We start from the raw sequence: 26,392 nt of genomic DNA, 5'->3' as shown, positions 1-26,392 counted from the left end.
GCTGCCAATCTGGCAGGACCAGGAATGAGGATAAGTTGCCCCAGCCTCAGTGGCTTCTCTGGGAGCCAGGATCCACACTTCCACCCTTCCTTCCACCACCCTCACGGCTGGTACAGATGGTATTGCTGCCTGAGAAGATGCCTGTCCCTGCTGCAGGGGCTGAGGGGTAGTGATGGCCATGAGGAAGAGGGAAATCAGAACCCCACTCAGGGTCAGCCTCCCACCACCTCCCCAGGTCTCAGCCTGGCAGGCTCTGCGGCTAAAGAACTGGGAGTGGCTGTGGGGTGGTCTGAATCGGGGCACTGTGTCTGCTGGCAAAAGAAGTGCTCCCAGCTCCCCCAAATCTCACACACACCTCCCAACAGACAGCAGCTGGAGCAGGGGATCCGTTAAGCCTGTGAGATCGAGGCTGCAGTGGGCTGGGGAAGGAACAGTGGGCAGGGTTGAAACTACGGCGAGTCCAGAACCCCTGCCCCCGCTACAGGGGGCACCTGCTGCCCAACTCCTCCGACTCTTGCCAGAGCAGCCCCAAGTTATAAGATCTTCTGATTTAGGCCGGGTGCAGTGGCTCTTGGCTGTAATCCCAGTACTTTGGGAGGCCGAGGCGGGTGGATCACCTGAGGTCAGGATTTCCAGATCAGCCTGGCCAACATGGTGAAACCCCGACTCCACCAAAAATACAAAAATTGGCCAGGCATGGTGACAGGTGCCTGTGATCCCAGCTACTAGGGAGACTGAGGCAGGAGAATTGCTTGAACTTGGGAGAGTTCAAGAGGTTTCAGCCAAGACTGTGTCACTGAACTCCAGCCTAGGCAACAGAGTGAGACTCCATCTCAAAATAAATAAACAAACTAACAAACAAAAGACCTGTAGGCTTACAGAATGACTGTGAAGATAGCACAGAGGGTTTCCCAATACCCCATGCCCAGATTCCCCTATATATCAGTCAGGGTTCTCCAGAGAAACAGAACAATAGGATACCTCGGTAGATGATTGATGATAGATAGATAGATAGATAGATAGATAGATAGATAGATAGATAGATAGATAGAAGATAGATAGATAGATAGATAGATAGATAGATAGATAGATAGATAGAGCTATCCATAGGGAGTCTTTCAATTGGCTTTGTGTCCCCATCATTGTGTATGTTTGTTTATTTTTAGCACTTTTTATGTTTTGGCACTACAAGCTGCTCCAGGATCATCTTGTATATTTCCTGCCCCTGCCCCAGTCATTTCTCCGAGGAGCCCTGGTCCATTTTATTGGAGAATGGTATTAGACACCAAGATCTGGGGTGGGGCATGGTGTGCAATGCCTGTAATTCCTATACTTTGAGACACCAAGGTGGGAGGATCACTTGAGCCCAGGAGTTCAAGACCAGCCTGGGCAACATAGTGAGACCCCATCTCTACAAAACAATTTTAAAAATTAGCCAGGTGTAGTAGTGTGCGCCCGTAGTTCCAGCTACTTGGAAGGCTGAAGTGGGAAGATCGCTTGTCCCTGGGTGTTCAAGGCTTCAGTGAACTAGGTTAGCGCCCAGTTCATCACACTGCAGCCTGGGCAACAGAGCAAAGCCCTGTCTCTCTTTAAAAAAACAAAAAAGTGGGGGCAGGGGCCAGGCACAGTGGCTCACACCTGTAATCCCAAGACTTTGGGAGGCCAAGGCAGGCAAATAATTTGAGGTCAGGAGTTCAAGACCAGCCTGACCAACATGGTGAAACCCCACCTCTATTAAAAATACAAAAAATTAGCCGGGCGTGGTGGCGGACGCCTATAATCCCAGCTACGCGGGAGGCACCATGCCCCGCCCCAGAGAGGAGAATGGCTTGAACCCCGGGGGCCGGAGGTTGCAGTAAGCTGAAATCCCACCACTGCACTCCAGCCTGGGTGACGGAGAGAGACTTCGACTCAAAAAAAAAAAAAAAGAAAGAAAGAAAAGAAAAGAAAAAAGAAAAGGAAAAGAAACCAAGATCTCGGTGCTTGTTGCTAGTGGGTGTGGGGGGGGAGGGGCGATTGTTTCCAGGTCTTCTCTGCTGATAACATGAGGAGATACGTGTGTGTGCATGCTATTCTGTATATATAGACATTTATAAATATTCCTGTACGTAAGCAACTGAATCTCTATTAAGCTGTACATGAGTTCATCCTGATGCTTCCAACTCCAGCCCATTACCACATGGATCATTCTAGCCACCCCACTTGCTTATCTGTAACTTCTCATTCCAACAGTGACTCCCATCATCCATCCTCTGTTTACTTAATTGTTCAGTTCCAGCTACATGTGGAGTGATTTTGGAACTGTTAACCCGTATTCCTGTGGGGTACAACTTTCTCAACTCGAGTGTGGCGCTTATGTGCAGTTCCTTTTGCCTTTAGTCTTACAGACTCCCTCATTTCTAGGTCAGCACCTTATTCCCCCAGCCCCTACAGTGAGGTTGTTGCACACATTTGTAATACAGCTAGTTTCTTTGATTGCAATCTGCATTCCATCCCGGGATCTGCTGACCTCCAAGATGAATTTTTTTACATTTGCATACATTAAAGTTTACTCAGCTGGGCACCGTGGCTCACGCCTGTAATCCACTTTGGGAGGCCAAGGAAGGAGGATGGCATGAGCCCAGGAGTTGGATGCAGCAGTGAGCCATGATCACACCACCGCACTCCAGCCTGGGCAAAGAGCAAGACCCTGAATAAAAAATAAAAAATAGGCCGGGCGCGGTGGCTCACGCTTGTAATCCCAGCACTTTGGGAGGCCGAGGCGGGCGGATCATGAGGTCAGGAGATCGAGACCACGGTGAAACCCTGTCTCTACTAAAAATACAAAAAAAAATTAGCCGGGCGTGGTGGCGGGCGCCTGTAGTCCCAGCTACTCAGAGAGGCTGAGGCAGGAGAATGGCGTGAACCCGGGAGGCAGAGCTTGCAGTGAGCTGGGAGACAGAGCGAGACTCCGTCTCAAAAAAAATAAAATAAAATAAAAATAAAATAAAAAATAAAAAATAAACACAAAAAGTTGGTCAGGAGTGTTGGCTCACGCCTGTAATCCCAGCACTTTGGAAGGCCAAGGTGGGTGGATCCACCTGAGGTCAGGAGTTCGAGACCAGCCTGGCCAACATGGTGAAACCCCATCTCTATTAAAAATACAAAAATTAGCTGGGCGTGGCGGCGCACACTTGTAGTTCCAGCTACTGGGGAGGCGGAGGCAGGAGAATCGCTTGAACCCGAGTGGCAGAAGTTGCAGTGAGCTGAGATTGTGCCACTGCACTCCTGCCTGGGTGACACAGCGAGACTCCATCTCAAAAAAATACAAAAACAAAAAGTTTCCTCATACAGAAGAGTTTCACTACCCTATGCCTCACCTATTCAGTTCCACTCCCTCTACCCCAGGCCCCAGGAATCACGGTTCAACTTCTGTATAGTTTTCCCTTTTCCAGAATGTCACAGAATTGGAATCATACAGTATGTGGCTTTTTCAGACTGGCTTCTTTCACTTAGCAATATGCATTTAAGGTTTATTGACGTCTTTTCATGGCTAGATAGGCGATTTCCTTCATTGCCCAATAATATTCCATTGTATGGATATGTCAGTTTGTTTACCCATTCACCTATGTTTTTTTTCTTTTTTTTTGAAACGGCGTCTCACTTTGTCACCCAGGCTGGAGTGCAATGGCGTGATCTCGGCTGACTGCAACCTCTGCCTCCCAGGTTCAAGTGATTCTCCTGCCTCAGCCTCCCTAGTAGCTGGGATTACAGGCAACTGCCATCATCGCTGGCTAATTTTTGTATTTTTAGTAGAGAAGGGGTTTCTCCATGTTGGTCAGGCTGGTCTTGAACTCCTGACCTTAGGTGATCCACCTGCTTCGACCTCCCAAAGTGCTGGGATTCCAGGCGTGAGCCACCGTGCCTAGCCTCATTCACCTATTAAAGGGCATCTCGTTGCTTCCAGTTTTGGAGATTATAAAACTGCTATAAACATTCACATGCACGTGTTTTTGTGTGCTCATACATTTTCAAATCAGTTGGGTCAACACCCAGGAACACAACGGCTGGATCACAGAGTAAGTCTATGTTTAGTTTTGGAAGAAGCCACTAAACCATCTTCCAAAATGGCTGTACCATTCTGCATCCCTACCAACAGTAAATGCGAGTCCCTGCTGCTCCACACCCTTGCCAGCAACTGACATTGTCAGGTTTTGGATTTTAGCCATTCTAACAAGAATGTAGCGGTATCAACTTGTTCATCCATTTTTTTTTTTTTTTTTTTTTTTTTTTGAGACAGAGTCTCACTGTCTGTCACCCAGGCTGGAGTGCAATGGCACAATCTCGGCTCACTGCAAGCTCCGCCTCCCAGGTTCAAGAGATTCTCCTGCCTCAGCCTCCCAAGTAGCTGGGACTATGGGCACGTGTCACCACGCCTGGCTAATTTTTTGTATTTTTAGTAGAGACGGGATTTCACCATGTTAGCCAGGATGGTCTCAATCTCCTGACCTCGTGATCCACCCGCCTCGGCCTCCCAAAGTGCTGGGATTACAGGCGTGAGCCACTGCGCAAAGTTGAAAGGATTGTACAGAAATACAATGCTGGTCACTAAGATGAAGTTTTAATTCACTGGGAAAGCCAACAAGAGCCCATCTATGGGCTGAATTTAGCAATGGTTAAAGGCTCCAAAATCCAGGGGATGAGCTGTGGGTCTGAGGGCTGAGACCAGAGGGGAGCCCCTGAAGCGCTGTACCAAGAAACCTGTGCTATCTTCCCCCGAGGTAGACAGAGCCCTCTCTCTAAGATAGGCCACAGTTGTCACCACCCACCTCCCTCAGGGAACTCTGTGCCCCTCCTGCCATAGCCCACTGCTCCAAGGAGGAGGGACATCTGAGCCTGCTGTAGGGCCAAGCCAGTGGCTCCTGCCTGTAATCCCAGCACTTTGGGAGGCTGAGGCAGGAGGACTGCTTGAGCCCAGGAGGTCAAGACTGCAGTGAGCCATGTTTGCACCACTGCACTCAAGTCTGGGTGACAGGGTAAGACCCTGTCTCAAAAATAAATAAATAAATATAAATGAATTAATTCAAGGTTCAACCCCTCAGGCACCTCCCAAGCAAACTCCTTCCCCCAAACATAGGTGTTATGGACTAAATGTTTGTGTCTCTCCAAAATTCATATGCTGAAGCCTAACTCCCAGTGTGGCTGTGTTTGGAGATGGACTGCTAAGGAAGTAATTAAGGTTAAATGAGGCCATAAGGGTAGGGCCCTGATTTGATAGGATTAGTGTCCTTTTTTGTTTTTTTACTTTTTTTATTTTTTTAAGACAGGGTCTTGCTCTGTTGCCCAGGCTGGAGTGCAGTTGCATGATCACGGCTCACTGCAGCCTCAACCTCCTGGGCTCAAGCGATCCTCCCACCTCAGCCTCCCAAGTAGCTGGGACTACAGGCACATGCCACCATGCCAGGCTAATTTTTGTATTTTTTGTAGAGACAGAGTCTCACTATGTTGCCCAGGCTGGTCTTGAACTCCGAGGCTGAAGCAATGCTCCCGCCTTAGCTTACCAGTGTGCTGGGATTACAGGAGTCACCCACCGAGCCTGGTCCTTCTTTTGTTTTTTAGATGTGGGGTCTCACTGTGTTGCCCAGGCTGGACTCAAACTTCTGGGCTCAATCAAGTCTTCCAATGTGAGCTCCCAAGTAGCTGAGATCACAGCCTTGCACCTCCCTGCCCAGCTTCCAGGATTAACGTACTTATAAGAAGAGACACCAGAAAGCTTGTTCTTTCTCTCTGCACCAAGGAGCACATATGAAGACATAGCCAGAGGTGGCTATTTACAAGCCAGGAAGGGAGCCCTCACCAGAAACCGACTGTGCTAGCATCCTGATCTCAAACTTGGAGCCTCCAGAACCATGAGAAAATAAATTTTAGGCCGGGCGCGGTGGCTCACGTTTGTAATCCCAGCACTTTGGGAGGCAAGGCGGGCGGATCACGAGGTCAGGAGATCGAGACCACGGTGAAACTCCGTCTCTACTAAAAAATACAAAAAATTAGCCGGGCGTGGTGGCGGGCGCCTGTAGTCCCAGCTACTCGGAGAGGCTGAGGCAGGAGAATGGCGTGAACCCAGGAGGCGGAGCTTGCAGTGAGCCGAGATTGTGCCACTGCACTCCAGGCTGGGCAACAAAGCGAGACTCCGTCTCAAAAAAAAAAAAAAAAAAGAAAAGAAATTTTAGTTGTTTAAGCCACCCAGTCTATGGTATTTTGTTTTGTTTGTGGAATTAGGCCAGTGGCTATTGCCTGTAATCCCAGCACTTTGAGAGGCTGAGGCAAGAGGATTGTTTGAGCCCAGGAGGTCAAGGCTGCAGTAACTAATAGAATGGGCAGTGGAGAAAGTAGGAAGGTCTAAGGTGTGGAAGTGTCAGAGGCGTTTGAACCAGAGCAACTCCATCTTGAATAGGAGCTCGGTAAAATGAGGCTGAGACCTACTGGGCTGCATTCCCAGATGGTTAAGGCATTCTAAGTCACAGGATGAGATAGGAGGTCAGCACAAGACACAGGTCATAAATACCACGCTGATAAAACAGGTTGCAGTAAAGAGGCCAGCCAAAACCCACTAAAACCAAGATAGTGATGAGAATGACCTCTGGTCGTCCTCACTGCTGCACTCCCATCTGTAAACTGATGCCATGGCAATGTCAGGCAGTTACCCTATATGGTCTAAAATGGGGAGGCATGAATAATCCAGCCCTTGTTTAGCATATCATCAAGAAATAACCAGAAAAATGGGCAACCAGTAGCACTTGGGCCTGCTCTATCCATAGCCATTCTTTTATTCCTTTACTTTCTTAATAAACTTGCTTTCACTTTACTCTGTGGACTCACCCTAAATTATTTCTTGTGCAAGATCCAAGAACCCTCTGGTGGGATACGGATCTAGACCCCATTCCTGTAACAGGAGTTGGGGCTTGGTGGTTTCCAAAGGAGGTGTAACCCTCAGTGGCTCCTCTTCACCTACTATCCACAGTAGATTTCTCTGAAGCGCACCCTCAGTGCCACTGGTAGGAGCAGAAGACCTTGGGTGACCTGATCAACATCTTTTCTTTTTAACAGTAGTTGAGTCTGAATATGTATTAGAAAACTATAAATAGTGAGCACATTATTAAATGGACATTATTCCTTTTCCTTTCTATTTAAGATTTTTTAAAAGTGAATTAATTACAAGGAAATGTTAAATAGATGGCAAAACTGATGGAGTTTTCCTAATGGCTGGAGTTAGGGAAGCAGTGGACTCTGTGGTCAACTCAGCTTCCTTACGTCCAGGTCACCTAAGGTCCCCTTCCTGCCCCTGTGGTTATTTCCACGGCTCTACCTCCACTTCCCAGTGAACTCTCCAACAGAAAAAAAAAAGGCTGGTTCTCAAACACATGTTGTGCTCTCCCATTTCCCAAGATTTTCCACACGCCAGTCCCTCTACCTGGAGTGTCCCCTCGGTCTCTGCTTCCACCCCCTCCTACTCAAATGCCACCTGGTCTGTAGAGATTTCTGTGATGCCACCCAGCAGGCCCTTCCTCTAAGTTCCAATGCACCCTGTCCCGTTCTCCCTTGTGGCCACTGACTTACTGCAATGTAAAGAAGACGTTGCTTCCCTATCTCAGAGTATAAGGCCTCCTTGAGTACAGAGGCCATGGCTTGTTCATTTCTGTAACCTCACTGTTCAGCACAAGGCATGGGACGGAGGAGGGAGTCAGAACATGGTTTTTGTGTGTTTTTTGGGGGGGTTTTTTTGAGGTGGAGTCTTGCCCTGTCGCCCAGGCTGGAGTGCAATGGCACCATCTTGGCTCACTGCAACCTCTTTTCAAATCGATTCTCCTGCCTCAGCTTCCCAAGTAGCTGGGATTACAGGCACCCGCCACCACACCCAGCTAATTTTTGTATTTTTAGTAGAGACGGGGGTTTCACCATGTTGGCCAGGCTAGTCTTGAACTCCTGACCTCGTGATCCGCCCGCCTCGGCCTCCCAAAGTGCTGGGATTACAGGCGTGAGCCACTGCGCTCGGCCAGAACATGCTTGTTGGATGAATGAATGAATGACTGTCCTAGAGATGAAGATGTACAAAGCTGGGAGCATGAAGATACACAAGGCCAGAGAAGTTTGAGTTTGGAGAAGGAGCCTGGGAGAAAGGGTTAGGGAGTGGAGGAGGGTCTGAGGTCTAAGCCTGTGGGGAGTGAGACTTGAGGGGAGGGGTCTGAGTGGTGGAGTGAAAAGGTATGGGGGCCCTGTGGGACAGGAAGGCGGAGAATGAAACAACAAGCACGTTATGACTATTCATTTAATCCACACAACCCAATGAGATTGTCATTTTCCCCATTTTATGGATGGGGAAACTGAGGCATACTGAGGTGAGAAACTTGCCTGGGGGAAATCGCTAGTGGGGGTGCTGCTGAGATTTGAACCCAGGTGGTTGGCTCCAGTCGGTGCTCTTGACCAGTTTGGTCCGGGTACCGGCACACAAGTAATCCCGAAGGTTTGCCCTACGGCCATTGTCACTAACTGAGGCAGCGGCGCGGGGCCTTGGGGGTGCGGGTAAAGGGGTCTTTGAGGTCGCCCTCAGACCTGAGGACGAGCCAAGCCGCAGGAAGAACGGTACGTGGCGGCATCCATGAGGGGCCTGTTGCCATGGGAACAAACGCAGGCCTCGGGCGGGCGCATGCGCAGATCGGGGAGAGGGTGTTGAACCGGTGAAAAGTGACGTAAAAGCGCACGGGGTGGGGCGCAGGGCTCGGGACGTCAAAGCTCTGCGTCCTTCGGCCCCCAGAGCGGAGAAGCGCGCAAGGCAGCGGTGACAGCGGCGACGGCAGCGGCGACAGCAACCCCTGCTGGGCCGAAACTGGGCAGAGCGGAGCAGACGTCTGAAGCAGCGCGAGTGAGGCGCAAGGGTAGCGCCTGCGCCCGAGAAGACCCCTCGGCGCGAACCGGCAGCCCAGTCCCGGGTCCCGGTTCCCGAGGCCCCGCCTCTAGGGCCTGGGGACTAATCGGATTGAGAGCGCGCCGGCCCGGGCCGCGAACTCGCCAATTGCGGAGGGCGGTGGCCACCGCCCAATCCGGAGCAGACAGGTGCGAGGTCCGGAAGGCGGAGGCCAATCGGCGGCGGTTGCGACCTGCTGGGGCAGGTCTCGGCCAATAAGGAGGCTCGAGTGACATCTTCGCGCACCAATCGGGAGTGAGGGAGCATTCGTGCCCGCTCGCCCTTCCGGCCAGACCTCTATTTACCAGGGGCGTGCAGCCCGCTTGCCAATCAGAGCGCGGCTGAGCGGCCCGGCAGCCAACCCCCGAGGAGCAGCCGGCTGGCGTCCGCCGCGCCCAGGAGTTGGGGATGTCCTACAAACCCATCGCCCCTGCTCCCAGCAGCACCCCTGGCTCCAGCACCCCTGGGCCGGGCACCCCGGTCCCTACAGGTGAGGATCCAGCTCCACCCCTACTCGCCTGCCGGGCGGTCGAGGTCTCGAAGAGAAGACGGCCTGAGTTCTGCAATACTGGGCCTGCCGCCTACCCTCGCTGAGCCTCAGTTTGCTGGCCTGTGAAGTGGGCGTGGTCACGTAAGGGCTTGTAGGTGGAGCGCAGTGGGAGGGATTTGTCCCTGAAGTTGATCAGCATGGAATGAAGCATCCTTTGGAGGGAATCGGGCGAACCCTGTCCTGGGCTTGGAAAAGCTGGGAGGCGGCGTCCCTGCCCCGCGCTGACCTCTTATTCGCGCCTGTTGCTGCAGGAAGCGTCCCGTCGCCGTCGGGCTCAGTGCCAGGAGCCGGCGCTCCTTTTAGACCGCTGTTTAACGACTTTGGACCGCCTTCCATGGGCTACGTGCAGGTGAGTGGGGCCAAAGCTTTGCTTATAGATGCGGGCTGGAGTCTCCCTCCCCGCCAGGTGCCTGAGCTAACTGCCCTGTTCTCTTTTAACATAGGCGATGAAGCCACCCGGCGCCCAGGGCTCCCAGAGCACCTACACGGACCTGCTGTCAGTCATAGAGGAGATGGGCAAAGAGATCCGGCCCACCTATGCTGGCAGCAAGAGCGCCATGGAGCGCCTGAAGAGAGGTAAGTGAGGCCAGGCCGCCCTGCTCAGGAAACCGACACTGGACTATCCTTCATTAGGGAAGGAAGGACATCTGGAGGCCACCAGAGCCAAGCCTAGAGGAGGTCCAGTATTACTACCAGAGAGGTGTTTTGAATCGAATAGAAATTGAGTCCATTTCCAGGAAAGAGCCTGGGAATTTGTATTTCAACAGGGCAACCTTGAGGATTAACCAAACCTCTAATCTCATCTAGCCGTCATTAGATTTGAATTTCTCTTGCCGAAAGGGGAAAGGGACTGGGGAGGCAGGGGTACTCCTCTGGAGAGCAGTGGGTGGGGCTGTGGAGGGTTGCTGAGACCCCACCCCACCCCCAGGTATCATCCATGCCCGAGCCCTAGTCAGAGAGTGCCTGGCAGAGACAGAGCGGAACGCCCGCACGTAACAGGAAGCGCCTCGGCCTCAGCGTCTGGACCTTTCCGGCCACTGCAGAGCACCCGCTTCTCCCTGGCCTTCATCCTGAGTTGCACTAACCATCCTGGGCGTCCTGTCCTGTGTCCCTTGGTGGGTCCCCTCCAGGAACCAAGGAGCGGCCCTCCAGGTGGCAGCACTAAGGACACCCCCCTCAGCAAGAGTTAGCAGCGAGGTCCCCATGAGTCCCACCCATGACCTGCCGACAGTGTTGCCCACTGGAACTTTCTGTGGTCCCTACCGCTCAGCCCTTCCCAGCACTTCTCCCACTTTGTCCCGAGCCTCCTTCTCCCCCAGCAGGGGCTCAGGCCTGGCACCTCCCTGTCTTGTGTCCTGAGCCATAGTGACTCTTTTATCTGTGTGTCTTTTGCTAAATATACCCTTTTTATATTAATAAAAGATGATTTGGAGTTGTGCTGTCAGCTCTGAGCCTTTCTGGGTCTGGTTCTTCAGCTAAGCCTGGGTGGGCCAGGCAGAGAAAGGGGAATAGGAGACTATGGATGGGGAGGGTGTGACTAAATGAGGTTTGACTTGCCTCTGTGGGCCATCAGCCTCTGGTGGGACCCGGGCCCTCTCCGCCCCAGCCGTGGCGCTGAGAGCCCTGGGCCTTCCTATGGTGCCACCAGGGGGCAGCACAGGGCCTGGCTGCTTCCACAGCCCTTGGCGCTGTGGGCAGCCTGGGCCTGGAGGGTGCTTCCTCTGGATTGGCGGTGATGCCTGGCAGCATGGAAATGCCAGTTCACGTAAGCCACTCCCTCACACGCCCTAATGCCCTGACAACACCCCAGCCTCTGAACCAGCCCTGAAGGTCTCTGACTTCTCAGAGAGAACGGGCACTGCTGCTTCCAGCACTTGGCCTCAGTGTCAAGGGGAGGGGCTGGCGGGGTGCTGCCGTCACTGCCCCAGCACCTTGTAGCAGGCTGGGTGGGATCCCATGAACCCAGCCTTGGGGTTGCCTCGTGAGGCCTTTGCCCAGACTCCGGGTGGCTGGGTGACCAGACTTGTGGACCCGGAAGGCAGAGGTGGGGGAGGCTTTGTGGCACCGTGCAGGGGCTAGCCCAGCCACTCAGAGTGACAGCCCGCTTCCGCCTGGGCGTGTAGCTGAGTGACTGTAGAGGCCTGGGGCCCTGGAGCCGAGCCCAGCCCTAGGTGGAGGCACGTCAGAGCCACCAGCTTCTGGCTAGACTGGTGGGGAGGCATTTCCTTTACCCTGGGTCCCAAATCTAAGGACTGCAGAGGGTGAGGAGAGTGGGCCTGAGACCCCCCATATCAAACCATCCTGTCACTGCACACAGGAGGGCTGGGCTAGGGTGGAGATAGGAACTAAGAGTCTTCGGGGACCCCAGTCAGCACAGAGGGACTAGGAAGAGCCAGAATTTAGGCAATGGCCTTTTTCCCACTGCCGGGGGGAAGGAAAGCAGGGGCCTGCCTCCCTGTCTCCTCCGCTGCAGGCGGGGCTGCCCGGACCCCGCCGGGGTGGGGAGGGCCAGCCGGGCCCAGGAAGGGGGCGGGGCGGCCGCAGTGACGCGGCGGGCGGCGGGGAGGGACGGCAGGGGCGCCGGCGGGCGGATCGAGAGGAAGGTCGGGGCCATGGGCCGGCACTGCTCCTCGGGAGGGTCCGGCCACCGCTGGAACCCGAGGCCGGGGCTGGGGGCGCTCCGGGCTCCGACCCACGGGCCGGCCGGCCCTGCCCGGGTTGGGTGAGGGGCGCCCGCCTCAAGCTAGAGGTGAGCCGGGACGTCGGCAGGCGGGCCAAGAGCGCGGCAGGGGACCGGGACGCCGGCGAGCAGAGGGAAGTGGGGACAACGGGGCCTCTCGCTTGCTCGCGGGGTGCGAGTGGGGGATGGAAGGGTGCCTGCAGCGGAACCTCGGTGCCAGTCTGGGGCGCAGGTGGGCGGAGCGGGTCTCCAGGGCCAGGGCCTGTGGGATACCAAGTGGAGCCACTCTGGCCTCAGCCTGAAGAGGGCTCATCCCCCGGGAAGGGGACGGGGTGGCTGCCTAGGCGCGTGGACAGCCAGCGAGGGCCGGGGGTCCAGGAAGGATGCTGGGAGGGGGAGGTCGAGGACCCGGCTGCCCTCTATGTAGAAGAAGGCAGATCTGGAGGGCGGAGGGGATTACTGGTCCCGGAAGGTAAGTTCGGGTGCAGGTCGTGGGGAACCCTGGCAGAGATGCTGGGCGCACGGGGCCACTCCGCGCAGAGACACTCGGGAACAAAGCTCTAGGTGGACGTCCGAGAGTGGGGGACCTGGGACCCCGCCGACTCCGGGAAGGAGATGCAGGGGGCGGGTCCCCAAGGGGCCGGTCGCGGAAGGCGGGCCCGGAAGGAGGGGCCCCGGGGCTTCGGGGGCGCGCTCCCGAGGGATGCCGTTTCCTGGGGTTAGGACGCGGTCGCAGCGGGAGAGGCGAGGTGGCCCTCCCGCCCGCCGGCCGGAGCTTGGCACTCCGGGGGGCCCGCGTCAGCGCGCGGTTGCCATGGCGACGGGCGGGCGGGGGGCGGGGGCTGCGCGGAAAAGAGGTCAGCGCTCAGCCTCGCTGCGGCTCCCGGCCCCGGCGGCGCGGGCGGCGGCGCTGGGCTCGCCTCTGCCTCTCCCGCCGCGGGCCCGGACATGGGGTCCCGTGGCCTGAGCCCCTCGGCCGGCGCGCAGGGCTCGGGGCCGCGCGCAGCCTCCCCGCACTGACTGTCGCGCTGTGCCCTGCGCCAGGAGGAGCGGAGGCCGCGCGCGGCTCGCCGAGCGCCTTCAGGATGCTCATCAAGGAATACCACATTCTGCTGCCCATGAGCCTGGACGAGTACCAGGTGGCCCAGCTCTACATGATCCAGGTGAGGGCGGCGGGGAGAGGGCACCCGGGCAAGAGGTGGAGCCCCGCCGACCCCGCCAGCCCTGCCCCGGGGCTGGGACCGGCTGGGAGCCCGGAGGAGACAAGAGAGGCCCCCCCTTCAGATGTGGGGATGGGGAAGGGCTGTGGGAAGAGGAGCAGGAGGGCCGAGTGGTGCTTCCCACCCGCTAAGTGCCCAGCCCTCCTCTGATCTCCTGTAATCCTCCTCAGGATCTATAATCCCATCGGGGAAGGAAAAAGCGCCCAGGAGGCGGCAAGAATGAGGAGGGGGGCCTCCGCGGCAGAGGAGGGCGGGAGGGGGTCTGGAGAAGTGCAGGGTCCTGGCCATCCCTGGAGGTCAGGGAGATGGGGTGAGGACCAGGTGCCAAACCTGGAGCAGGGACAGGGCAGCAAGGATCGGAGGGCGAGGGGGCTCCGGGGTAGGGCAGTGAAAAGAGTGGGCCAGGGCAGGCCCTCAGCAGTGGCCGGGTTGGTGCAGAGCTTGGGGGAGTCAGCTCCAGATCTATCTCCAGCACAGCAGGACCAGAATCTCATAGAGCAAGAGGGCCTGGACCCCGCCTCGGGCTTGAAAGGGCCATCTGAGCCCCAGAGCGATAGAAGGCAGGATCTGGGGGCTCTCAAGCTCTGAGGGGTGTGGCGGAGCTGGGATTGGGAGGCGGCCAGGGCCTCCCAGAGAGGGAGGGGGCCAGGGTTAGGGCCTCTGAGAGCTGGAGGCCCCTTTTCCTCTCCTTGTCCCTTCTTCCTTGCCAGCCACCCCAGCCTCCTTGCCACCCGCCAGCACATCCAGTATGCTCCCACCTTGGGGCTGCACTGTCTTCCCCCTGCCTTGAGCACCTCCTCCTACCTCACCGCCTTAAAGTCATGTTCAAGCCATGGTCACATTATGTTATTAGCAAGGCCTTCCCTGACTATCAGATCAGAACTGCCGCCCCCAGCCCTGATCACCCGTACCCTACTCTAGGCTTTCTTTTCCTATAGCACCTAGCGCCTTCTAACACACCATATAATTTGCTTTTTCCTTTTGTCTGTCTCCTTCCACTAGAATGTAAGTTCCACGAGGGCAGGGGTCTTTGTTCTATTCATCAATATATCTCAGTTGATACAATCCCAAACACTGCCTGGAGTGGAGCACTCAATGAATACTTGAATGACTGAATTGAGTGCTGGGTTGCAGACCCCATGCGGGGCTGGGCTGCATCTGTGATTCTGATCCCAGGGAGCTTTGGTGGGGCAGGGTCTGGTTTCAGGGAGTTGAAAAGGCTGGGACCAGGGCTCCAGAGCTGTGTAGAACACCAGGCTGAGCTGGGGATCCCAGACGCTAAGCTGGGGCTGAGCTCCCTGTTCTGCTCTCCCTCGGGCCACAGAAAAAGAGCCGGGAGGAGTCTAGTGGTGAGGGCAGCGGCGTGGAGATCCTGGCCAACCGGCCCTACACAGATGGGCCCGGGGGCAGCGGGCAGTACACACACAAGGTGTACCATGTGGGATCCCACATCCCAGGCTGGTTCCGGGCACTGCTGCCCAAGGCTGCCCTGCAGGTAGAAGAGGAATCCTGGAATGCCTACCCCTACACCCGAACCCGGTGAGTGGGTGAGGTGGGCATGGTCTGAGGCCAGCAGGGGAGCGGCCCTGGTGGGTACAGCAGTGAGCCTCATCCGTGCCTTCTGCCCAGGTACACCTGCCCTTTCGTGGAGAAATTCTCCATTGAAATCGAGACCTATTACCTGCCTGATGGGGGGCAGCAGCCAAACGTCTTCAACCTGAGCGGGGCCGAGAGGAGACAGCGCATCCTGGGTGAGGCCCGGAGCTATGGGGGGACCCTGGCACCCCTCTCAGGCTCCTGGCTGCCTCAGTGGGCAGCCTCTGAGAAGTCCCAGCCCTCTCCAGGCCTCATGGTCCTATCTGCAAAAGGACGGGAACTGTCTGTCACCCAGTCCCAAGAGGGTGCCAGGAGCGGGGGCTCAAAGGGGCTAGCGCTGCTCAATGCTTGCCGAACTCCCTCAGACACCATCGACATCGTGCGGGATGCAGTGGCCCCAGGCGAGTACAAAGCAGAAGAGGACCCCCGGCTGTACCGCTCGGTCAAGACGGGCCGAGGGCCACTGTCTGATGACTGGGCGCGGACGGCGGCACAGACGGGGCCCCTTATGTGTGCCTATAAGCTGTGCAAGGTTGAGTTCCGCTATTGGGGCATGCAAGCCAAGATCGAGCAGTTCATCCACGATGTAGGTGAGCACCCAGCTGCGGGAGGTCCCACTTACCCAGCATGCCCCAGACCCCGTGTTTAGGGCCAGAGATGCTCCCATCCACTGGGGACACAGAGGCGGAAAGCCATCATTTCCATTTGAGGTGGGGAGCACTAGGGCAGAGGCGGCCGCACAGCCTAGCCAGGCATCCACAGAGCAGGAAGCTGGTGATATGATCTACAAGGTCCATACTGGCTCTGACATTCAGAAATGCTGCTGCTTCCATTAAGATTCTAAGATTCTCCATCATCCTATGAGTTGGATGAGACTTAGAGACGCTCAGGAAGGTCACCGGCCCTAACTGGCAGCATGCTAAGGAGTGCAGGCTGAGGCTGTGATTCATGTCATTCTCTCTGGGATTCCCCCCCTCCACCCCCAGTTTCTAGTGTTCCAGCCTTTGGCCCTGGTGTTCAGGAGCCCCAGTCCCACACCTCCCCTCAACCTGACCCCACCACGCCTACAGCTCAGCCCTGCCTCAGTGCCCAGGTCATCTGCACACAGAGGGATGGTCCCTAGTTGGAGAGGCCAGCAGCCTGGCTTCTGTCCCCTACTGACCCCCACCCCATGGTACCTCCAGCAAGGCACTGGCCATCTCTGCACTTTAAATTTCTCTTCAGTAAGTGAGGAAGAGGTTGAGTCAGATATGAAGGGGTGATACTGACAGTGATTGCAACACACAGACCCATGGCTAATTACTTTTTGTGCAAGATCTCCCTTAACACCCACAACAGCCCACCAGGTAATGACGATGATTATTCCCATTTTACAGGTGAGGAAATTCAGCTTAGAGAATAATGAGGACTCCTTGTCTTGCATTTGGAAAAATACCAAAAAGCACAAATAAGAAAATTAAAATCACCCACATATAGCCACTACTAAGATTCCGATATATCTCCTCACAGAAGTTTATAATTATCATTCAACCATCATTACTTTATTTCCTAGATATTTAAGAGTTTCTAACTTTATTCTTCTGCTTAAGATAAAAATATCTCAGAATGGGTATCATCTTTCTCTACAACCTTCATTGAGTGCCAACACTTCCATTAACTATTAACACCTTCATTAACCATCAACAGTTTCATTAACTGTTAAACGCTTAATTAATTGTTAATTCCTCAGAAGTCACAGGAAGCCAGCCAAAAGCAAAAACAAGCATTGGTCCCTGCTTTTGGAGTGATGGGGTGGGGACAGAGTTAGGGTGTGCGGAGAGACAGGAAAGGCAGTGGGCGAGGGGGAGTCAGGCAGGAAGACAAATGCCCCACTTTCCACTCCCATTCCTGGACTGCACTGGCCCTGCCCTACTTTGTGGCTCTGGGTGGGTGGTGTCCCCAGGGGAGCCATTATCCAACCTCAAGGCTGGGCACGTGGCTGCGGTGGCAGGGAAGCGGGGAGGGGGCAGTTCCGACGCCTGGGCACCTGCAGGTCTGCGCCGGGTGATGCTGCGGGCCCACCGCCAGGCCTGGTGCTGGCAGGATGAGTGGACAGAGCTGAGCATGGCTGACATCCGGGCACTGGAAGAGGAGACTGCTCGCATGCTGGCCCAGCGCATGGCCAAGTGCAACACAGGCAGTGAGGGGTCTGAGGCCCAGCCCCCCGGGAAACCAAGCACTGAGGCCCGGGCTGGGGCCAGCAACACTGGCACCTCCGATGGGCCTGAGGCCCCCCCTGGCCCAGATGCCTCCCCCGATGCCAGCTTTGGGAAGCAGTGGTCCTCATCCTCCCGTTCCTCCTACTCATCCCAACATGGAGGTGAGGCTGGGGCACAGGGATGGGAGGAACGACCCTCCCCAGGCTGGGCTCCTGGGCTGAGGCTGAGGCTGAGCCGGCCCGGCAGGGGCTGTGTCTCCCCAGAGCTTGTCCGAGTGGCGCATGCAGAACATTGCCCGAGACTCCGAGAACAGCTCTGAGGAAGAGTTCTTTGATGCCCACGGTCAGCACTGAGGCCCTTTTTGGGAGTGGGGATGTCCCCGAGCAGCTCCTCCCACCCCATGACACAGCCCCCTGTCCCCTCAGAAGGCTTCTCGGACAGTGAGGAGGTCTTCCCCAAGGAGATGACCAAGTGGAACTCCAATGACTTCATCGACGCCTTTGCCTCCCCAATGGAGGTGGAGGGAACGCCAGGTAAAGATCCTGCCTAGGACACCGGCCCCCAGCACCCGTGTACGGCAGGTCATAAGTTTAATGGCATCTTAAGATGAGAGGCAATCTGAAGAGGTGCTCATTAAATACATAGACGAATAATGAATGGTGGATGGATGGATGGATGGATGGATGGATGGATGGATGGATGGATGAATGGTTGGGTGGGTGGGTGGGTGGGTGGGTGGATGAGTAGATGGATGGATGATTAGAATGTAGTCATGATTCAGAAATAGCACTAAGAATGAAGGAATTAATTTGGACTCCCTGAATGCTTCACATGAGAGGTGATATCTATGCTAGCTTTGGAAGACTTGGGCCAGCACTGTCCAGCAGAACTTCTAGGTCTGTGCTGCCCAAGGCAATAACCACCAGCCACGCTGGCTCCCAGGCACTGAAAATGGGGCTAGTGTGACTGAGGAACTGAGGTTTTTATGTATTATATTTTAATTCATTTAAATTTAAATGGCCACTTGTGGCTAATGGCTACCACATTGGACAGGGCAGGGTTAGAGAAGTTTGCCAGGCAAACAGGCATTGTGTGGAGAGGCAGCCCTGACTGCAATAAGACCAGTGGGAGCAAAGGCCTGGAAAAGCAAACTCACCTGGGAGAGCTGGTGGGAGGAGAAGTTTGGAGGAAGGTAGGGACTGGGGACTTCAGGCAGATGCCAGAACTGGGGTGCCTGAAGTGCCAGATGAGGGGATCCCAGTGGTCCTCTCCATCCCTCTCACTGGCTTCCTTGCCCTACAGAGCCTGGAGCCGAGGCAGCTAAAGGCATTGAGGATGGGGCCCAAGCACCCAGGGACTCAGAGGCGAGTACGGTCAGCCACCCCTTGTCAAAGCTCCCCCTACTCACTGGCCTGGCCACTGCTATGACACCCACTGCACCCCATTGTTCCCCCCAGGGCCTGGATGGAGCCGGGGAGCTGGGGGCTGAGGCATGCGCAGTCCACGCCCTCTTCCTTATCCTGCACAGTGGCAACATCCTGGACTCAGGCCCTGGAGACGCCAACTCCAAGCAGGCAGATGTGCAGACGCTGAGCTCTGCCTTCGAGGCAGTCACCCGCATCCACTTCCCTGAGGCTTTGGGCCATGTGGCGCTGCGACTGGTGCCCTGTCCACCCATCTGCGCCGCCGCCTATGCCCTTGTCTCCAAGTACTAGCCACGGGTGGAATGGCAGGGAACTCGTAGGATCAGGGAGGCCTTGGGGCAAGGAGGGGGAAGGGGTCAGGAAGCCAGACACCTGGGTCAGTCACTGGCATGGCTGGACCTGTTCTGGAGAATGGCTCCATTTCAGTTGCCTCTTGGGGCTAACGCTTCCCACAGAGGACCCACAGAGCCGGGGCTTGCCAGCAGGCCTAGGGGACTTGGATGGCAGGAGTGGGTCTGGAAGCCCCTCACCCATGCACCACATTTCCTCCTCCTACAGCCTGAGCCCTTACAGCCACGATGGTGACAGCCTGTCCCGCTCCCAAGACCACATTCCACTGGCTGCCCTGCCACTGCTGGCCACCTCATCCTCCCGCTACCAGGGCGCCGTGGCCACCGTCATTGCCCGCACCAACCAGGCCTACTCAGCCTTCCTGCGCTCACCTGAGGGTGCTGGCTTCTGTGGGCAGGTCAGCGGTTAGGGACAGTCCATCTGCTGCCCTCCACTGCAGCCCCCACTGTGGCCTGGCCTGGGTGAGGACAAGGCCTCTCATGATGGTGCCCCTGCTCCCACCCAGGTCGTGCTGATTGGAGATGGTGTTGGTGGCATCCTGGGCTTTGATGCACTCTGCCACAGTGCTAACGCAGGCACCGGGAGTCGGGGCAGCAGCCGCCGTGGGAGCATGGTCAGTATAGCCAAACCCGGCCTCCTCAGGAGCGGAAAGGCCCTCTCCGGCTCTGGGTCTCTGCCCCAGGTGGAATGGGACCCCTCTGCCAGCAGGCAGCCCCCCTGCTGCCCCGCTAGTTCATGTCTTCTCTGGAATTCTGCTCTGCCCAACCCCCAAGCCTCGCTCCTCGCTTCTAAGTAAGTAGAATTCGAATGGTCCCCAGGCCTGAGGATGTTTCTGTCCCTTGTTCCATCCAGAACAATGAGCTGCTCTCTCCGGAGTTTGTCCCAGGGCGGGACCCCCTGGCAGATGGTGTGGAAGGCCTGGGTCGGGCCAGCCCAGAACCCTCAGCCTTGCCTCCCCAGCGCATCCCCAGCGACATGGCCAGTCCTGAGCCCGAGGGCTCTCAGAACAGGTGACGTCCCTGCCCCATCGCTCCTGCCCTGGGCACATGATGGACTACAGAGGCAGCAGCACTGAGCACCCCCCTCCCCCACAGCCTTCAGGCAGCCCCTGCAACCACCTCCTCCGGGGAGCCCCGGCGGACAAGCACGGCCTCCTGCCCACCCGCTGCCAGTTCCGAGGCACCTGAGGGCCCCAGCAGTGCTGCCCGCCTTGACTTCAAGGTCTCTGGCTTCTTCCTCTTCGGCTCTCCACTGGGCCTGGTACTGGCTCTGCGCAAAACTGTGGTGCCCACACTGGAGGGTGAGTCCTAGGGGCTGCAGGGGCGCCTCTAGTCTCTGTCTGCCCCTTCTATGCCCACCTCCTCTGGCCTTCCCTCTCGCCCGAGGCACGAGCAACTTCCCCACTGTACTAATTCAAAGGCCTGGCTGCAGAAGGGGAACCTGAGGCCCAGAAAGAAGGGACTCGCCAAGGGTGAGTCTCCCAAAGCCACTGGGAGGAGCTTCACACCTGTGGGATGTTCTGCACTAGAAGGGGTCCAGCGGGCACCACGGCAGCAAATCGAAGCCGCTGCTCTCTTCTCAGCCTTTTTTTTTTTTTTTTTTTTTTTTTTGAGATGGAGTCTCGCTCTGTCACCCAGACTAGAGTGTCAGTGGCCTGATCTTGCTCACTGCAACCTCCTGGGTTCAAGTGATTCTCCTGCCTCAGCATCCCAAGTAGCTGGGATTACAGGCACCCGCCACCATGCCCAGCTAATTTTTGTATTTTTTTAGTAGAGACAAGGTTTTGCCATGTTGGCCAGGCTGGTCTCGAACTCCTGACCTCAGGTAATCCACCCGCCTCTGCCTCCCACAGTGCTGGGATTCCAGGAATGAGCCACTGAACCCAGCTAATTTTTGTATTTTTAATGGAGACGGGGTTTCACCATGTTGGCCGGGCTGTTCTCGAACTTCTGACCTCAAGTGATCCATCTGCTTCTGCCTCCCCCAGTACTGGGATTCCAGGCGTGAGCCACTGTGCCCGGCCCCTGTCTCACTTTAAGCAGGGCCCTACTGACTTCCCAGGGAGTGCAGTTTGGGAACTGCTGGCTCAGGGTCACACCAGACATCAGGGTACTGCTCCCATACCCCCTACCTCCCAGAGTGCCCAGCTGAAGCCCCCACCCCACAATCTTTCTCTATCTTCTGAGTACCCAGTGGCCCAGATGCGCCCAGCCTGTGAGCAGATCTACAACCTCTTCCATGCGGCCGACCCCTGCGCCTCACGCCTCGAGCCCCTGCTGGCCCCAAAGTTCCAGGCCATCGCCCCACTGACTGTGCCCCGCTACCAGAAGTTCCCCCTGGGAGACGGCTCATCCCTGCTGCTGGGTACGCCCCCAAACAAGATAAAGGGGAGAAGGAGGAGGGCACACACAGGAAGGGAGGAGGTAGCAGAAGACATGAGGAGGCTCCCACACGATGGGAAACCTCTCAGGCCACCACTCCCGGGACCAGGAGCTCCTTCCCCCTGGGGGGGTCTGGATCCCCAGGACCCTCTGACCTCCTGGGCCCAGAAGTTGGGTGGGGGAGGTTAGCCAAGCTCGAGAGGGTGCCCCCTGACAGCATGATTCTGGTGTGCTGCCATACGAGCAGCCAGCATGTGTGCGCTGCTGCATCTGTGGGGGGTGTGCTGCAGGCATGTATTGGGGGCGTGCCCAGGTATGTATGGGCCAAGCTGGCCTGTGTTGGGCACAGGTGTGCAGCGTTTGGGGCAGTGGCAACAGGCATTCTGGCAGGAGTGCAGCTGGCCACTGGGCTAGCTGAGAGGAGAGAATGCCACAGTGCAGCCTCAGCCAGGACCTGACCAGAGGGGCCACAGGGAAGATGGCAGAGGTGCGGGGAGCCCTGGGTGAGAAGACAGGAGAGCCACCTGGCGGCCCCTGCTGACCTTGCCCTCCTTCCCCCAGCCGACACTCTGCAAACGCACTCCGGCCTCTTTCTGGAAGAGCTGGAGATGCTGGTGCCCTCAACACCCACCTCTACTAGCGGTGCCTTCTGGAAGGGCAGTGAGTTGGCCACTGAGCCCCCAGCCCAGCCAGCCGCCCCCAGCACCACCAGCGAGGTGGTTAAGAGTAAGTCAGCCAGCCTAGGCAGTCCAGCTTGGGGGTGGGGGAGGCCCGTATTCCACCTCCGAAGTCCAGCTGAGAAACCCTTTCCCCCAGCACCCAGCCTGGACTTGGCAAAGAGCAGGCTGGGTGGAAAGGAGGGAGGGAAGAGCACCCAGCACCCAGGCAGATGGGTGTGGGGCAGGAGGCCATCCTGACTCGCTGCCATGGCCGCGCAGTCCTGGAGCGCTGGTGGGGGACCAAGCGGATCGACTACTCGCTGTACTGCCCCGAGGCGCTCACCGCCTTTCCCACCGTCACGCTGCCTCACCTCTTCCACGCCAGCTACTGGGAGTCCGCCGACGTGGTGGCGTTCATCCTGCGCCAGGTGGGCCTGGGAATATGGAATGGGAGATGAGAATGGGACGGGGATGGGCTGCTGTGGGCCGGGGGAGGGACAGCCCTCCCTCCCCTAAGAGACAGAGGCCTCGCCCCCTGTCCCGCGCAGGTGATCGAGAAGGAGCGGCCACAGCTGGCGGAATGCGAGGAGCCATCCATCTACAGCCCGGCCTTCCCCAGGGAGAAGTGGCAGCGAAAACGCACGCAGGTCAAGATCCGGGTAGGTGCCCTGCCCCTCGCCCACTCGCCCACTCACCAGAGAGGCCCCGCCCCTCCCCCCAGCACCCCGCCTCCTCGGGCCCTAGCTGACCCAACTCTCTCCCAGTCCTGCCCCGCCCCTGGGGTCCTGGCTCCACCTCATTGCCCCAGCCCCGCCCCTGGGAACCACTGGTCTCCCCGCCCTCTGCGGCAAGTTTGGGTCTAGGGTCTGGATCTGCGCTGGTCCCCACCTCGCCTCATCCTCTGCATCCCGTCCTGTCACAGCTCTGCTCCTGGAGCCGCGGCCCACACACAGGCTCTCAGGCCGGGGTCCACAAAAGTGCGCCCCCCGGGCTTGCCTTTTTCCCTCAACGCCCCGCCTCTTCTCGGCCCCCACCCCGGGGGTTTGCGTGTGGATCCTCACCTGCTCGCCCTCCCCAAGCATCCCCATCCTTTCCTGGCCGCGGACTCACGCCCTCTGCTCCCTCTAGAACGTCACTTCCAACCACCGGGCGAGCGACACGGTGGTGTGCGAGGGCCGCCCCCAGGTGCTAAGCGGGCGCTTCATGTACGGGCCCCTGGACGTCGTCACGCTAACCGGAGAGAAGGTCAGGACCCAGAGGCCCTGTCGCCTGGTCCCATGGCCCCACCTCCTGTCCTCGGAACAGCTCCTGGTTCCTGGTGGTTGTGCCCCTAGACCCACCCGTCCCCGACGACAGCCCCGCCTCTGCCCTCCTCCATGCAGGGCCCCCATGGACCTCCTGCCCCTTCTCCCCTCCAGGTGGATGTCTACATCATGACACAGCCGCTGTCGGGCAAGTGGATCTACTTTGGCACGGAAGTCACCAATAGCTCGGGCCGCCTCACCTTCCCAGTTCCCCCAGAGCGCGCGCTGGGCATTGGTGTCTACCCCGTGCGCATGGTGGTCAGGTGAGCGCGGCTGGCCAGGCCTCTGCGGGAGGGCTCCGCCAGGCCTCGCCCCGCGCCACTCACGCCCCGCCCCGTGGGCCGCAGGGGCGACCACACCTATGCCGAATGCTGCCTGACTGTGGTGGCCCGCGGCACGGAGGCTGTGGTCTTCAGCATCGACGGCTCCTTCACCGCCAGCGTCTCCATCATGGGCAGCGACCCCAAGGTGCGAGCTGGCGCCGTGGATGTGGTCAGGTAGGAGTTGCCACCGCCACCACCACCACCCATCTCACCGGGGTGACCGGCCCCCCACCCCTGGCCAGCGGAGCTGACCGCTGCCCCCGCCCCACAGGCACTGGCAGGACTCCGGCTACCTGATCGTGTATGTCACAGGCCGGCCGGATATGCAGAAGCACCGCGTGGTGGCCTGGCTATCGCAGCACAACTTCCCCCACGGCGTCGTCTCTTTCTGCGACGGCCTCACCCACGACCCGCTGCGCCAGAAGGCAGTGTTTCTGCAGAGCCTGGTGCAGGAGGTGCGGCGGCTGGGGAGGCTCCGGGTCCTGACCCCGCCCCCGCTCCCCCTTACCCCCCACCCCCGGATCAGCGGAGACCCATCTGTTCCCAACCGGATCGGCCCGGGCCCTGCCTGACTGCAGCGGCCGCTGTGGTCCTGCTCCCCTAGTTTGAGAGGCCCCGTGTACTTAGGGGCAACTAGGGAGATGCAGCTGGTCCCACCCCTGTCCCCGTGGGACTGGGACCTGTCCTCGCCTCCGTCTGCCTGGACCCACCCCCAGAACAATCTGGGGAAGCCAAACAGACCCCGCCCCCAGCTGGGCGGCTGATTGGCATCTCCCGCCACAGGTAGAACTGAACATCGTGGCCGGTTATGGGTCTCCCAAAGATGTGGCTGTATACGCGGCACTGGGCCTGTCCCCAAGCCAGACCTACATCGTGGGCCGTGCCGTGCGGAAGCTACAGGCGCAGTGCCAGGTGAGGGCCAAGTGAAGGCCAGGAACAGAACCCCACCAGGGAGCAGGGGCCTGAGTCCCAGGCCTTAGGGACCACAGACTCTGGGAAAGATGTGAGAAGGCCTAACCGGCCTCCAGGGACCCTGGGATCCTCCGAGGACAAGGGCCATGAGCAGCTTGAGCTGCCAGCTGCCAGGCAAGCCAGAGGGGACAGCCCACACTGGAATGTGCTCAAGACCCTAGGCGCTGGTTCCACTCAGCCATGGCTTTCCACTGTGACCTTTCTGAGCCTCAGCTTCCCGTCTGTAAATGGAAATGATCATGGCACTGCCCATGTCAGCTTATGAAGATCACATCATTTACTGCACATCAACAGGCACAGGGCTGGGCACAAAGCAAGTGCTGGCTAAACATTGGCTGCTGTTATTTTTCCTCTAAGACCCCATTTTCCAGATGAGGAGACTGAGACCCAGAGAAGGGCAGAGCTAGGAGCACAGCCAAGGTGCCCTGGCTCCCAGCCTGGGGTCCTGTCTATTGAGAAGGCTTCAGCTCAGGCTGTGCCAAGCCTGCCACCAGTCCCCCAGCCTGCCTCAGGTGCCTCTGGAGGACCGTGGAGGGCAGCGTGTGGGCCCTTGGCCAGCACCCCCTCATTGCTGCCTACCTCTGCCCACAGTTCCTGTCAGACGGCTATGTGGCCCACCTGGGCCAGCTGGAAGCGGGCTCACACTCGCATGCCTCCTCGGGACCCCCGAGAGCTGCCTTGGGCAAGAGCAGCTATGGTGTGGCTGCCCCCGTGGACTTCCTGCGCAAACAGAGCCAGCTGCTTCGCTCGAGGGGCCCCAGCCAGGCGGAGCGTGAGGGTCCGGGAACACCACCCACCACCCTGGCACGGGGCAAAGCACGGAGCATCAGCCTGAAGCTGGACAGCGAGGAGTGAGGCCCGCACCACGCCTGGACCTGGGTTATTTATTGACACACCCGAGGGGCCCGAGGGCCTGCGTGTGGGAGGCTGGGGGCCCAGACTTTTGGCCCTAGCGCTGGCCCCCCCAGCCCCACACCCTATATCTCCGTGTGCTCCTCGGTGTTACTTCGCTTTCATATGAGGGGACCCAGCGCCGGGGGGAGGGAGGAGGCTGTGGGTGTGGGCGCAGAGGCTTTTCCAGTGTGTATAAATCCATGAAAATAAACGCCACCTGCACCCCACCCACTCACCCCGTGCCTGGCATCATAGGGCGGCCAGCCCAGTTCCCACCCACTCGCCCCGTGCCTGGCATCACAGGGCGGCCAGCCCAGTTTCCAGTTCAACAGGGGACACTGATGTGCACAGAGAGGCCAACACACACCCAGGGCCATCCAGGTCACAGGCAGGGTCAGGATGGGGGCCTGGGCCTCAAAAGGTCTCAAGAAACCCGTGCCCAGGGCCATCCATGTCACAGGCAGGTCAGGATGGGGGCCTGGGCCTCAAAAGGTCTCACGAAGCACTTGGCTCTCTCCTCTTTCTGGACAGTCAGCCCACCCCAGCCCGACCCGGCTCACCTCAGCCCCAGCGTAGCTTCTCATGGAAATCCTGCCCCCAGACACGGAGGCCAGAAGACCATGGGATCCGAGGCTGGAGGGGGAGGGCAGCACCAGGAGACCACCTCCCTCAGGCGCCCAGCTACCTGGCTTGTACCCACTTCATCTCCCCCTTAAGACTGGGGGCTTCTGGGGCGCCTCAGCCCTGGCCAGCGAGAGACACTTCCTTGGGGAAAGAGCTCATCATAATTTCTCTAACAGGGACACTGAAGCCTCAGAGCTGGCGGGCGGAGGGGCTAGGATTTGAACCCTGATTCTTTGCCTCCCAACAGCCACCCAAGTACCAGGAATGCCAGGTGA

General features: G+C 57.9%; 2 protein-coding genes across 6 annotated transcripts; both read left to right on the top strand.

The window, feature by feature from the left end:
* Window positions 1-8,751: 8,751 nt before the first annotated feature.
* Window positions 8,752-10,923, top strand: CDK2AP2 (cyclin dependent kinase 2 associated protein 2). 3 transcript variants are annotated; one of them, XM_032153657.2, is made up of 4 exons: window positions 8,752-9,431; window positions 9,743-9,840; window positions 9,935-10,067; window positions 10,420-10,923. In XM_032153657.2, the coding sequence occupies exons 1-4, from the start codon at window positions 9,350-9,352 to the stop codon at window positions 10,485-10,487; spliced, it is 381 nt and encodes a 126-aa protein (XP_032009548.1). In that variant the 5' UTR covers window positions 8,752-9,349; the 3' UTR covers window positions 10,488-10,923. The 3 variants fall into 3 exon arrangements, with proteins under 3 accessions (XP_032009548.1, XP_032009549.1, XP_058295767.1); XM_032153658.2 differs by lacking the exon at window positions 8,752-9,431 and adding an exon at window positions 9,475-9,572; XM_058439784.1 differs by lacking the exon at window positions 8,752-9,431 and having other exon boundaries at window positions 9,593-9,840.
* Window positions 10,924-12,058: 1,135 nt separating this feature from the next.
* Window positions 12,059-26,198, top strand: PITPNM1 (phosphatidylinositol transfer protein membrane associated 1). Of its 3 annotated transcripts, XM_032153651.2 has the most exons (24): window positions 12,059-12,240; window positions 13,216-13,334; window positions 14,716-14,930; window positions 15,021-15,142; window positions 15,353-15,577; window positions 17,020-17,346; window positions 17,432-17,527; window positions 17,611-17,718; window positions 18,488-18,549; window positions 18,643-18,893; window positions 19,168-19,357; window positions 19,466-19,573; window positions 19,813-19,970; window positions 20,055-20,260; window positions 21,154-21,324; window positions 21,903-22,067; window positions 22,280-22,428; window positions 22,549-22,659; window positions 23,129-23,245; window positions 23,419-23,567; window positions 23,652-23,801; window positions 23,899-24,082; window positions 24,411-24,539; window positions 25,191-26,198. In XM_032153651.2, the coding sequence occupies exons 2-24, from the start codon at window positions 13,257-13,259 to the stop codon at window positions 25,452-25,454; spliced, it is 3,735 nt and encodes a 1,244-aa protein (XP_032009542.1). In that variant the 5' UTR covers window positions 12,059-12,240; window positions 13,216-13,256; the 3' UTR covers window positions 25,455-26,198. The 3 variants fall into 3 exon arrangements, with proteins under 3 accessions (XP_032009542.1, XP_058294988.1, XP_058294989.1); XM_058439005.1 differs by lacking the exons at window positions 12,059-12,240; window positions 25,191-26,198 and having other exon boundaries at window positions 13,013-13,334; window positions 24,415-24,539; XM_058439006.1 differs by lacking the exons at window positions 12,059-12,240; window positions 13,216-13,334; window positions 14,716-14,930; window positions 15,021-15,142 and adding an exon at window positions 16,212-16,333 and having other exon boundaries at window positions 15,429-15,577; window positions 25,191-26,195.
* Window positions 26,199-26,392: the final 194 nt, after the last annotated feature.

The sequence above is a fragment of the Hylobates moloch genome, unplaced genomic scaffold, assembly GCF_009828535.3.
Source record: "Hylobates moloch isolate HMO894 unplaced genomic scaffold, HMol_V3 SCAFFOLD_5, whole genome shotgun sequence".
NCBI lineage: Eukaryota > Metazoa > Chordata > Mammalia > Primates > Hylobatidae > Hylobates > Hylobates moloch.
This window is presented reverse-complemented; position numbering and strand designations above follow the sequence as displayed.

What these genes read in the sequence shown, in the direction of transcription:
- CDK2AP2 (XM_058439784.1), top strand. Translation starts at nt 9,634, where the DNA reads ATGAAGCATCCTTTGGAGGGAATCGGGCGAACCCTGTCCTGGGCTTGG. An exon ending in CTTCCATGGGCTACGTGCAG is followed by an intron (nt 9,841 to 9,934) that starts GTGAGTGGGGCC and finishes CTTTTAACATAG; the next exon opens with GCGATGAAGCCACCCGGCGC. An exon ending in CATGGAGCGCCTGAAGAGAG is followed by an intron (nt 10,068 to 10,419) that starts GTAAGTGAGGCC and finishes CCCCACCCCCAG; the next exon opens with GTATCATCCATGCCCGAGCC.
- PITPNM1 (XM_032153651.2), top strand. Translation starts at nt 13,257, where the DNA reads ATGCTCATCAAGGAATACCACATTCTGCTGCCCATGAGCCTGGACGAG. An exon ending in TGGCGTTCATCCTGCGCCAG is followed by an intron (nt 22,429 to 22,548) that starts GTGGGCCTGGGA and finishes TGTCCCGCGCAG; the next exon opens with GTGATCGAGAAGGAGCGGCC. An exon ending in GCACGCAGGTCAAGATCCGG is followed by an intron (nt 22,660 to 23,128) that starts GTAGGTGCCCTG and finishes TGCTCCCTCTAG; the next exon opens with AACGTCACTTCCAACCACCG.